General features: G+C 48.1%; 1 protein-coding gene across 4 annotated transcripts; it reads right to left on the minus strand.

Moving 5' to 3' along the window:
• Positions 1-1,167: 1,167 nt before the first annotated feature.
• On the minus strand, positions 1,168-12,190 carry TAT (tyrosine aminotransferase). 4 transcript variants are annotated; one of them, XM_072346210.1, is made up of 13 exons: positions 10,314-12,190; positions 10,009-10,192; positions 8,200-8,442; positions 7,888-7,992; positions 7,521-7,588; positions 6,466-6,624; positions 6,146-6,284; positions 5,515-5,567; positions 5,106-5,258; positions 4,194-4,322; positions 3,761-3,844; positions 2,630-2,728; positions 1,168-1,827 (listed from the first exon to the last, which is right to left on the minus strand). In XM_072346210.1, exons 2-13 carry the CDS (start codon positions 10,097-10,099, stop codon positions 1,684-1,686), a joined length of 1,467 nt encoding a protein of 488 aa, XP_072202311.1. In that variant the 5' UTR covers positions 10,100-10,192; positions 10,314-12,190; the 3' UTR covers positions 1,168-1,683. The 4 variants fall into 4 exon arrangements, with proteins under 4 accessions (XP_072202311.1, XP_072202310.1, XP_072202313.1 ...); XM_072346209.1 differs by lacking the exon at positions 10,009-10,192; XM_072346212.1 differs by lacking the exon at positions 8,200-8,442.
• Positions 12,191-12,919: the final 729 nt, after the last annotated feature.

The following is a 12,919-nucleotide window of genomic DNA, read 5'->3' on the forward strand; positions in this document are numbered from 1 at the left end:
GAAGGGAGAGGAATCTGAAAGGAGCAGCTTTGTTTAAAAATGGTAAAACTGTTCATTATTAATGGAAATTAAAGCCTCAGAACAAGACAAACTTGACAGCTACAGTAGATGCAACATAGTACAACAGTGCAGCAATGTCATGCAGTAAAGGCCTCCTGGCCCAACAGACTCCTCACACGTCGTTCTATTTATCACATGGCAATCTTTGTCCCAAGCAACTCATGTTATCTGGTTCTATTCTGAGGTCTAGTGACCTCATATTTCCGAAGTACCTCTCATTCCCTCACAGCCCAGTTTCTCTCTTTTTGTTCTGGGATGCTTTGTTTGAAGGGAAAGGGTGTAGGCTGACACTCAACTGCTGGGTACCTTTTCATACACTGCTATTTTTATCACATAGCTTCTTCCTGTGTACTGGTGCTCAGACTTTGTGCTGGACAGAAGGGGAGTCCACAGAACCTGGCAGGAGGTCTGGCAGCATGTAATTCAGAGCCAGCTCATTTTTCATACCGGACAGGAAGCAAAGTCAGCCTGTAAGCCTCACCTCACCATAAGACAGGTGAACAGAGATGTAGGTGACAGCATGAAGCACACTGTACATCACTCCTCTGTGAAGAGAAAATGTTCCTTGAGCCCTAGACTACAGCAGTCAGTTTGACGGGCTCGTTTTTCCATTAGGCACCAGGCCATCAGATCTTCATACATTATGGGGCTTATGCATCTAGACATCAGCAACCTGGGCATGGTAGCATGTCACAAACGCTCACACAGTGAAAGCATTTCAGAGAAGTACCACCTCAACATTTACTGTCAGGGTGGGAAAAATCCACCTTGAACATCTGGAGGTTGGTGCCTGGCACTGCCCACCTGGGCACATCACTCTGCTGGGAGCGGCTGTAAGGATCAACAAGCAGTGGAAGATGGGGAGCTTCTAGCCTCACTGGAATGGAAGCAGTTGGCTCTTGTCTGTACCAGGCTCGCAGGGCCCGTCCTGCCCTGACAACCTGGTGAGCACTGCCAGGGTTGGAAGGGCTGTTCCCGTGCCTTGGCTGGTGGCAGGGCAGGCCCCAACCAGGCAGCTGCAGGGACAGAGGCGAACACCAGGCACCACAAGCTGAACAAGAGTGACCCACTGGGCACGAGCCCATACACACTATGGTGGCTGCCATGTCAGAACATTTATTAATAAAAAAAAGTCACAATAACTTACTCCCTTTGCTGGACAAAGGGTTTGGTATAAAGCACTCTGGCCTCCTAAAGTAATGAGACAGGTGAGAGGTGGGTGAGTGTCTCTTGTCCTCTGAGATCATGGCCATCTCCTGCCCCAGAGGGGGAGTGCAGGCAGTGCAGGAGCTACTGGCCACTCAGGGTCAATGCCACGGGTCCTGGTGCAGGAGCAGCCAGGTGTCCCTGCTGGTTTGTGGCCAGCACAGAGACAAATACGGGGTGCAAATGCAGAGTATATGGAGACCACAGACACCAGATGCCAGAGGGTGTGGGAGGTGCAATGGAAAAGGAGAGAAGGTCTGCTTCTTTCTATAGTGCTGAAGGGTCTGTGGAGCAAAACAGGTGAAGCAGCAGAACAGCACCTGCCTACAGGCAGGGGGATGTGGTGCTGGCTGGAAGCAGCCCCGTCTGCCACCTCACACAAGGTCTAGCCTGGCAGAAGCAGGAGGTTAGCTGTAGCTATTTGTCACACTCAAGATCCTGGGCCCCCTCAGCACCCTGGTAGTGCATCTCGCAGAACTCCTGAATGCGACTGCAGGCCTCCAAGATCATCTCCTCAGGTACAGTGATCACCACACGGAAGAAGTTTGGGTACTCAAAGCACTGAAATGATAAAGAATGCGGCTGGCAGATTATTTGGGATACTGCTGGTGTCTCAGAGCCCTGCCTTGGGGCCGTATTCTATGTCAACAAGTGAAAATAGTCAGTACAGAACATACAGTGAGGATGGCATGGTTGGACTCTCGCTCCATTAGACTGATTGTTCCATTCCAATCTTCCAGCTCCCTCTGTAAAGCTTATTAGTGAAGACATAATGCTGTGCCAGTCACAGGCCAAAGCACTGTATGGACTGTGTAGGAACCAGGGAATGGTCCATAAGGAGGTAGGGATTCTTCCCTTTTCCTCAAAGGGTTAGAGAGGGTCAGAGCTGGAGAATGTCTGAGGTCCTAGGATTCAGTGCAGGATGTAAAGCAGGATGGACATAGGCATAGACATGATTTGTAAGTCTGTCATCTCTTCCTACAAGTGTGGGGGACTGGAAATGGAGCATGTGAAGAAGCACAGGTGGGAACAGTACCAAGGCCTCTGAGAGAGAGACTTCAGCAAGGAGGTAAGGGGGTACATATAGTTCAGGGATACAACTCTGTCAACAACTGAAATAAAGAGCAAGTTCAGGACAATCCTGGCAGCTTGACCAAGAACTGTTAGTGAGCAGGCGCTTGCCAGTTGCCATCCCTATACTGCACTTGGACTTCACAGGCAGTACATACACACCATTACAGATCGTGGACATTTCATACTAGATTTCCAGACTGTCCCCAGGGCTCAAGGATGCAAACCCCTATTGCTTCTCTCCCTATGCTTAGGGCCAAGAGATGCCTGGGGCTCTCAATGTCAGACTCACCGTAGCTGGCAGGCAAAACACAGACTGCTCTGAGATGAGCCGCTCAGTGAACTCCACATCATTTTCAAACTCAGGAAAATGCTCCATTTCAATTTCAACCTGCAGCAAAAGGATGAAACATGGCAACCAATACTATATACCATGTCCCTGCTTACCCACACTGCTCAACAATTTCCCAGCCAAGTGCAGCTGTCTGTGCTCAGGAATGTTCAATAACTATTTCTGCTCTGTATTCCCATTATCACATAACCAAAGACATCTCATGAAAATATTCATAAATAAAATAGGTGAGAGATAATTTGCGTACAAAAGGTCTGAAAAGGCCAGCAGAAGAAAAATTTTACCAGCTGATTTCATATGGAATAAGTGTTCAGATACTACAAAAATACTAGGGGTGTGAACAAGCCTTAGAGCTATCCCTCTACATAAGCAGTATATGAATGACTATAACTCTGGGTAAGATTGGCTACCAGTAAACTGATAAAGATTTATCTATTGAGTATGCGTGAGACTGATGTTGCAGTATATTTCCATTTCTGAGTCCACCATCTCTAAAGCTGATAAAAATAAGACATTATGAGATCAAAATAAAAGATAAAAAACGTACTGAACTTGGGGATTAAACGTTTCAGTGGAGCTTGTTACAATGAGAAAGAACATTTTACTATACTATGAAGAATTAAAAACCAAACAAACAAACACAAAAAGAACAACAGAAAAACAAACCTAACATACTAAAGAAGGCAGAAAAAGAGGCAACAGCATAGGTAGAAGGCAGCTGTGTAGAAGGAAGGTTACACTTCCAGCAGCAGGTGTGATAATCTGGCATGGTATAGGGCCTTCCTATGGCACTGTCATCTTGCTTCAAATTCAGGTAAAACAACATTCTTTTGCAAAGTACAAGTCCTTGAGGTCTTTGCAGGTTCAAGAAAATGAAATGTAGCAGCTTCTGCTCAATGAGAAGTAAGCAACATATCCTGGCCTTCTAAAATGACCAAGGGATGATTCCACTGTGCTGGGCAATGTGAAGATTCATGGAGACCTGGTGTCCAGTACTACCCTAACGCCATTGGTAACTACCAGTAAAGAGTTCTAGGGTAACCAGTGATGACTGAAATCCTCCTCACTTACCATGAGGTACATGGCTCCAGCAGGTCGAACAGGCTGGAGGCCTGGGATAGCTGATAGAGCAGCATAACAAAGATCAGCATTGGACTGAAAAGTAGAAAGGAAAAAGTTCAACAGGAGAAACTCTAGGAAGCTGGTTAGCAAATTGAAGCCAAGTTCTGGACCACGACTATGAACAAGTTTGCCCACTGCAAATAAAGGGGCAAGGAATGCAAACAGTATGGGTGATTATGGCCTTGAGTAAGGTAGATATCACTGAGCTGAAATGAGCAAGTCAGGGCTTAATGCTCTACCATCTGGGTCACCAGCTCTGGCTTCAAGGCTGGGCTGTCTGTCACAGCCAGTATTCCTGCCGCAGCAATAGGCTAGAGAGATACTGATTCCCCCACTCTAAATAACAACTGAACAAACTACTGGCCTGTTACAGCCTGATTACCTTAAGGATGCTGAGGGTGTTGTGGTAGAAGTCAGGGGGTGTCCTGTGCAAGATATGTTCCAGTGCTCCTTGGACAATTGTACAGGGTCCCAGGATTCTTTGGCTCAACCTGATAAGGCCATCCCTGATCTGAAAGAAATATGATATTTGCAGACTGTGCTCAGACTGTGCTTTTCTGAAGGCTCGAAGGCCTACTGTCTGTAGAATTTCTCTTCGGTAAGTGAGTAAGTCCTTCAGAACACTTACTTGACTATATGCCAGGTATCTACAAATTATTTACACTGTCATTCTCTGTTCCCCAGTTGAAGACTGTAATGCCAGCAGAAATATCCTGTTGAGCTTCCCAGTCTGACTTAAACAGTTAATATTCTGACTAAGTAAAACCAGAGCTAATCCAAATACCACTTTACATGTCCATTAGGTTTGCGCCCACACTCCACACTTTCAAAGTCAACTAGGGAGAACTAACATCAGCTTTTCTGCTCACTCACTCCTGGGTAGAAAGGTCACTGTAGTAGTTTGCAGAGTTTGCTCTCATAACATGTATGAATAGCCAGACAAAACACTGGCTTGGAATTTTGGTCCCACTTTTAAGAGAAAACTTATGAGAGCACACAAACCCCAGAGACTGCTGCATAAACCATTCAATACCATCAATGAACACTGGAGCTATTTGAGAAAAGAGCAGAAGCACACAAACATGATGAGAGTGAAAGGCAACATATGGGTGCAGATGAAGTAAAAAAGAGACACGAAAACCCAGCATCTGAAGAAAAGCATGTAAGCAATGGGGTGACACACACACAAAAGCAAAAGAGCAGTACATGCTTCTATCAGTCAAAGCCCTGCTGATCCAAACACTGAAGACACTGCAGAACTGTTGTCATGACGGTGACATTTGGCAGTTCTCACCTCATTACCAAAGATGTCTCTCCTGTCATGGATTAGGATCCAGCCCATCCGCCAGCCAGGGACTAGCCACCGCTTTGCCAAGCCGCCGCAGGACAAGATTGGCACATTGGTGCTGAGAGTTGCAATGGGCTCATATTTGCAGTCAGCAAACACCTGCAAGAGGTAGCTGTGTGAGGGCTGTCACTGTGTCTCACTGTGAAAACTGGGGGGACTGTGCATAAGACACACAATATGAAGCAGTACATGAAATGTACGCCCAGGACAGCATATTACAGGCATGGGCTCAGACACAGTACAGGGTAGATAAGCTATCTGCCACCTCTGAAGAGCTCTGTGCCGTGGCCAAAGGACAAGTGCAGCAGAAAAGACAGGTAGTGCAAGGGTGCAAGAGGCTGTGATGAACACTCACCATGTCTCCATAGATCTCATCAGCCAGGATGGGCACACACTGTCTTGATGCCACTGCGGGAGAGAGAACATTCAGCCTAGACATCCTGTGTCCTCCATGGGAGCAGACTTGCCCTTTTCTACAGGGCCTGGAAGATTCTGAGGGAAATCCTGCCGCAGGGAAGTGGGTCCCTCTCTTCCTCCTACAAGGTGATCACTTGGAGAGCCCTGTCCTGGATGAGCCTACTTCTGCTCTCACATGTAGATATAGGTAGCACGGCTCCTGCACTGGCTCGCCAGTTCTCAGGAGCCATAGGGCTTCCTGTGAACACACTTTCTGTGGAGCCAGAGTGGAGAAATGAGTGACCCAAGCCACACTGGCCATCTTAGAAATACCAGGACAGACATTCTACGTGTTCTTGCCGAGAAAAGGCAAACTCTTCATACTGAGCCAGCCCAGCGTGCAGTCCAAGGCTGCAGTCAGTCACGAGGTAAGAGACAAACCCCTGGACCACAGCACTGCTTCACGTAGTACCGTTGTTACACTGCAGAACAACATCCACAGCCTTGCAGAAACACGGTGATTGAGGCACTGGCAGTTTGGGCAAACACTAGGCTGCAGCTGAGGCCCAGATACACACATACACTCTTACCTGCCAGGATCTTCTGGAGGTGGCTCTTGCTGAACACAGACCCACAGGGGTTTGATGGGTTGTTCACGATTACACAAGCTGTTTTCTCATCCACCAGTGATTCCAAGTGCTTCAGATCAATTTCCCAGGACTTCTCTGGCTGATGAAAAAAGAAAAGGGGAAGTAGAGTGGAGGAACTGCACTTACTACACAGAGTGAGATTTGACAAGGTGCCCAAGGGTGCTCAGATCATATTTACCCATTTCCCAGGCAGGGTCAAGATTTTTATTTATATATTTTTAAGAGGCAGAGGTGTTAGGACTGTCCTCTCCATGACTTACCACGAGATTGTAAAGTTTAACTTCAATTCCCATGGACAGTGCCAGAGTCTTGTAGAGAGAGAAGCCAGGCCGTGGCACCAGGATGTTCTGGCCTGGGTTAGCCAGCACTGCCAAGGCAAGTTCTATGGCCTGGCTGCAGCCACTTGTTAAGATGACATCCTGCAAAGAACACACAGGAGTGAGTGGAAAGCGCAACCACAATGAGGATCCCCAGCCACATGGAATGAGTTTGGAGCCTGACTGAAGTTGGGGAACCTCCAGCAGCTAGAGAACTTAATGTCCTTCCAAGAAAGGTGGAAGAGAACAGTCCAAGGCAGGGAAAGGGAGCAGCAGGTTGGTGTGGAACAAGGCCATGAGCTACCCACAGTTCCCATGGCTGGACAGGGAATGACAAGAGCTGGGCAGGGGTCCCATGCCACATCACAGAATCACAGAATTATCAAGGTTGGAAAAGATCCAGAAGATCATCCAGTCCAACCACCACCAATACTTCCCAGCTAAATCATATCCCTCAACACAACCTCCAAACGTTTCTTGAACACCCCCATGGTCGGTGACTCCACCACCTCCCTGGGCAGTGCATTCCAGTGCCTGACCACCCTTTCCAAGAAGTATAAAACTTCCTGAAGGGAGGTTGCAGTGAGCTGGGGGTCGGCCTTTTCTCTCGTGTAGACAGGAAGTTATAGAGAGCTATAAGGTCTCCCCTGAGCCTCCTCTTCTCCAGGCTGAACAATCCCAGCTCCCTCAGCCGCTCCTCACAAGGCCTGTGCTCCAGACCCCTCACCAGCTTCGTAGCCCTCCTCTGAACACGCTCCAGGCCCTCAATGTCTCTCTTGCAGTGAGGGGCCCAAAACTGAACACAGCACTCGAGGTGCGGCCGCACCAGTGCCGAGTACAGGGGGACAATCACCTCCCTGTTCCTGCTGGTAACACAGTTTTTGATACAAGCCAGGATGCCGCTGGCCTTCTTGGCCACCCAGGCACACATGGGCTAGGCATGGGCAGCAGCACCCTGCCCATACTGCAGTGGCAGTACCTCGGCTGGACAGCAGTACCTGGGCCTCCAATGGTGCTTCTGGGCAGTTGTAATATGCAGCCACCGCTTCTCGACAGGACTGGTAGCCTGTGGAGAGAAGAACCACACATGACAGACAGGTTTTGACAGCGCATCTCTGGTTTTTGTTTGTTTGTTTGTTTCCAGGACAAGGTTCACAGGTGCCTGCCCAGCCAGAGTAAGCCCATTTGTCAATGACGCTGTCTCACAGTGGCAGAGGCCATTCCTGCCTCATCTGGAAGATACACATTTGTGAATTCATGGGACTGACAAGGGCAGCTGCAGAGTGCTACTGGAGGGATGTCTGTGGGTTCCATAAACCTGCTGTGGGGAAGGACTTGCCACATGCCTAAACTATGTCAGCTTACCAATGGACGGAGCATAGCCATTGTAACGTCCTGAGTCCAAAGCCTCCTTCATAGCTCGCGTGACCTCATCATTCGTGGGAAGGTTCCCAAAGACTGTTGGGTCTCCTTTTCAAAGATTGAAAAATAACAAAAAACAGAATGGGGAAAAAAAAAAAAGTCAGTTCTCGGTGCTGTGTGGCAGGCACGGCGCTGTGTGGCAGCCTGGCACATTCTGCTGTTTCCCACAAGTTTTGCGGTTCAGAGCCCTGCAGTTCTGGCAGCCCCACAGGTCACCTCACTGCTCAGAGGCTTCAGCCACAGCACTGTGCTCACCTAAAGACAAGGAGATCATGGATTTCTTTGGGTTGGGCTCCACCTTCATGCTGTCTACAATGGCTCTGACAGGATTGAAAGTCTTCTTTGACATTTCAGAAGCCCTGACAGCCCATCTTGGCTTCCGACCCTTCATCTTTCCCTGTGACATGCTGTTTCCATTGGTCTTGAGATGAATATCCAACAGGGGGACATGATCTCCTTGGCCATTCACTTGGATCAGGTACGAGTCCATCCTGAAAGCTGATAGTGGTAAATTTCCTGAGCTTAGTTAACCTGCCAGTTATTAACGTGCAGATCTCAAGTTGTAACCCTGTATGTGTGTGTACCTCCCCCAAAAAGTCCCTCCAGTCTGCAGATAGAAATACAGTACTGTTAAAATTAAACCTTAAATAACAAAAGAGTAGTTCTGATACCATCTTATCAAGATACAGTTAACACTGTTAGGGTGTAGGTTATGGAAACTTGTCACTGTCAGCAGAGATCAACACTCCAAACAGTCCAAACCAGACTCCAGACCGAAAGGCAGTGCTTAAAAATCAGTGAAGAAACGCTGGTGGGGTCACGAGGGAAGTCAAGGTGGTGATACCAACCCAGGCAAAGTGCCTGCAGTCCTGCCTGAGGCTGGCTAACTAGCAAGGCACAGCAGAGGAGCAGCTGCCTTCTAGACCTCCAAAAGTAGGCAGGAAAGTGTTTTATGTACTTGAGCACGTATACCCAAATTATCACTCTTAAGCAAAAGCTTAAGAGCTGCTACCTCAGGAGAAGGTTACGGACAAAGCCAGCAGAGACCTCCTTATCCACCAAGCCTATTCTGACATCAGTATTGTGCCTTGTAATCCTTCCGTCAGCTGCCCATACTCTGTCTCTGCAGGGCTTTTTTTCTCTGCTCCACTAAAAGACAATTCACTGAACTGTGACCCATTCCTGATGGTAGTTACGTAGCCCCAACAGCTGTTAGATGCCATCCTCACAGACATGACAAACAAGGGAGCTAGCTGATCCTCCCAACACTGAAAGGGTTGCTGCATTACCTGGTTCAGGCAGGATTTGCTGCATAAATAGATATCTCACTGATTCAGTGAGGTTTGTTCATAGAGATGCCCCATGCTTCTGAAGCTGCTCTACCAGCAGTGCTTCCTCTTTAAAGCAACTGAGATAGATCTAAAAGGTGGTTGTGACAAAAGAAGACTTAACGTTCCCTACTTCTAATGCCTTCTGGGTGTCCTTTGTACCAAAAGAAGGGTAACTGAAGAACCACATCAATTCTTCATAACTGCATGAAAACCAAGCAAATAAATGAGTTGTGTGTCTCTGATCAACAACAGAGATGAGTCCCAGTGTATAATGCACACCTCAGCAGAGTCTTCAAAACACCTTGAAACATGCAAAGAGAAGCTGCATATGCAGGCAGAATAGATGCCTTCAGCATAGGCAGACAGGGAAACACTCCCCACACATCAGCATCACCAAAGAAGGTACCAGAGGATTGTACGTTACCTTCTAACAGCAGAGAGGGAGTCACCAACAAGCTTAGAGGTCCAGTTCCTACTTTTTATCCAGGACAAATTTTAAGAAGGAATTCCTGCGAATTCTTGCCCATGAAATAAGCCCCCAAACTGGGCGTTGGGACAGAATCCTTCAGCCATTGGCTCACAGAGAGGGCTGCTCTCTCCACCCAAAAACGCCCTCTCTTCTGTAACCAAGTTCACTGCAAACACCTGGAACATGCCTGCACATTAACTCTTTCAGAGTTAGCCTACAGAGGGCCACAGCTTTGCTTCTTGGAAGCCCTGGACCACCACCCACCTGAATTACTTCCCTCTGCACTTGAAGGCTTGGTAGGGGGGGGAAGACGAAGAATCCCATAGCACAAAGCCCAGTATTCCAGCCCTAGCATCTTGTAATGCACCAAGAGTGGGTTGGTGGGCTCTGAAACCAGCAGATAGTATTGGTATGTCCTGCCCACTTCAAAGGCTCCGAGTTCTTGATGCTGAGAAAAGACACAGTGGCACTGTTACACAGAGTGGATATCTTGGCCTATAGGATGATGGGAGGGAAGCACTTCCCTAGCAGGGACCAGGAGCTGAGGGGTTAAAGGAAGCTCAAGTTACCTTTTTTGTTGTTGTTGTTTGGTTTTGTTGTTGTCGCAATGCCCAAGCAAACTCTCATCATTTTGGCAGATAACAGAGATGATGAAATTCCCTCCCCTCTGATAGCGTTGCAGAGCACAAATGATGCCATTACCAGAAGGTTCTTTCTTCATAAGTGATGTAAAATCTATGCCTTCTTGCCCCTTTTCCTGATACAGACTAGGGATAAATAAGAAAGACATCTGCACCCTTCCTATCTTCCAAGAGCTGCTACAAGTTTTCCTCTACTGCCCCGACAGCAAATGGCTGGAGATCAAAGAGCTGCTTACAAGCAAGAGGCATCCTACTATCTCTTTTTTATTCTTTCTGGTCATACTCACTCTGTTCTTGTGTTGGGAAAAGGAGGACCACCTGTGCTTAGCACATGCCCACTGCATTACCAGCAATTAGGCTGCATCTCCCCAGGTGTGGGGGTGTGACCCTCTCAGCCCTGGCCATGGGTCTGGGTTAATACTGCTGGGGAGTTGCAATCCGCTGTTGTCTGCAGTACTACACTGGGTGCTGCTGAGGGCACAGCAGGAGCTGGTGATGTAGGATCTGGAGGTGGGCTGTGACTTGGTGGGTTGCAGACAGTGGGGCTGGACAGACACTTCCAGCTTGACTGGCAGGCCTCCCACCCCTGGGGGATTTGGACAAGGAATAATGCCTTTCAAAAACATCTAACATGGAAATATCTTGTTTTGAAGCTCTGAAGCTGTTTATATTCACTTCTGTTGAGAGCTGTACAGCTATAGTTTTTCCCCCTTTTCTGAAGCCTGAAATGGATGACCTTCAAAAGCTCAGATATGTGCTCTCCATGCACCTGTGTGTAATCTTCTCACTTCTCCTAGCTGGCCTCATCTCTTGCCGTGCTGCAGCCCTACCAGAGTTAAATGTGCTGCTGGGAGGTCTCAAGGACACGGCTGCATGTTCTGTCTAGCAACAACCCTGAATGTGATGCAACCAGAGCTCTACCCATAATCCTGCACACTGCAGTGGGGTTCAGGGGAGGGCATGGTGGGGTGGCCTGCTGCCAAGAGGGGAAAAATGTGGCTCTGGAGGCACAGGTAGACTCAGTTACATAAGGATGAGAACCTGTCCAGACAGACACTGTGCAATGGGGTCAGTGGGTTTATCCTGCCACTGCTATGCCCTTCTCCTCTCCCTGTATGACTCCAGTTCTTATCTGGGCAGTCCCATGCCATACAGCCCTCCCCATCACCTTGTGCCCAAAAGCCTCCCAGGACCAAAGCATGAGCACACGGCTCAGCATTTCAAGTTTTCCAAATACGGTGAAGCCAATCCATGCATAATGCAGCAAAAGAGGTGTCCATAGTCTGCAGTGCACGATTCTTCCAGTAGGGCAGCTGGTGGTCCTCTGCACCCCACCAGTCCTCACACCACCATCTGTTCCTCTTTCTCAGCAGCTCCTCCCTATGGGTTTCTTGTTCTGTAACTCTTCAGCTCCCCTTTTCTTCTCTAGCATCGGCAATGGGCCTTTGTCTTATTGGAAGATGAAACTGATGATGGCTTTGATGTTTCCTTGGTACTGCCTTGCTCTTGTATCACAGCTGCTCCAAAGACTGTTTCTGTGAACAGACATCGAACCAACAAAAATGAGCAGCTCCCACTTCCAAGATGAGCCACAGTTGTGAAGGAGGACTGACAAATGGCTGCTTGAGTGGAACATGGATGCAAGCATTGCTACACTGGCAAATCTATGCTTTCAGTTAGGCTGCAGGCAGGACCAGCTCCAGTAGAGCTTTGCACATATGCCCTGCACTGCCAGTTCAGGGTACGCTGATCCAGGGACAGACACTCAGCTGCTCCGCACAAAAATCTAGCAGGATCAATTGCAAATCACTTCAGTCATTACCTCCTTGCATTTTGTTTATTTTTCCAGCAATTTCTGTCTGCTTCTTTCTGACACTGGCACAGCCCTAACAAGACCTTTCTAGTAGTATTGGTCTTTAACAACCAAGTATGTAATTTTCCCCTTTATTTTTTATTTTTAATCATTTTCTTTTTAATCTCTCCTTTAGATGAACAAACAGCCGTGAGGACTCCTTGGCTCCAGTGAATTTTGTGACTGATTACTGGCTCCCAAGACATTTCTAACTGAGCAAAGCAGCGAGCACCCCACGCTCATGGACTGTCAGCAGCAATGGTGACTACAGGCCCAGCAGCCACAGGGAAGGATTAACAGGCCCTCCTAGAGCTGCAGCAAAGAATACTCCACATTAGCAGCCACGTGAGTGGCTCCTGGGTGCAGGCACTGGGAAGACAAGCACCTTTCCAAGCCTTGTTCTTTGCTTACATCCAGACAAGTGTTGCGTAAGTGTGTACCTCATGTTTGAGGTATGACTTCAGATACTTGTGCTGTTGCATCATTTGTTGAGACAACTGCCCCTTGGATGGCCTTGAAGCCATGCGGGCAGTAACCAGCCAATGGGGATGAGATGGAAAGGAACACGATGGCTTTGTAGGACAAGGGGACAACATGAGCTTTTGGTGAGTGGCACTTTCAGAGCACAGAGAGGTCAACCACTCCCATGACTGAATGTGAGCTCCAGTGATGGAGACCTACA

This window comes from Excalfactoria chinensis, chromosome 11 (assembly GCF_039878825.1).
Source record: "Excalfactoria chinensis isolate bCotChi1 chromosome 11, bCotChi1.hap2, whole genome shotgun sequence".
NCBI classification, from domain to species: Eukaryota; Metazoa; Chordata; class Aves; order Galliformes; family Phasianidae; genus Excalfactoria; species Excalfactoria chinensis.

Excerpts from the sequence above, each read along its gene's own strand:
- TAT (XM_072346209.1), bottom strand. The coding sequence starts at position 10,443 with ATGGCATCATTTGTGCTCTGCAACGCTATCAGAGGGGAGGGAATTTCA. Across the intron at positions 8,443-10,313 it reads AAACAACAACAACAAAAAAG|CTTTCAGGATGGACTCGTAC; the intron begins GTAACTTGAGCT and ends TACCACTATCAG. Across the intron at positions 2,729-3,760 it reads CTGGAGCCATGTACCTCATG|GTTGAAATTGAAATGGAGCA; the intron begins GTAAGTGAGGAG and ends CTTTTGCTGCAG.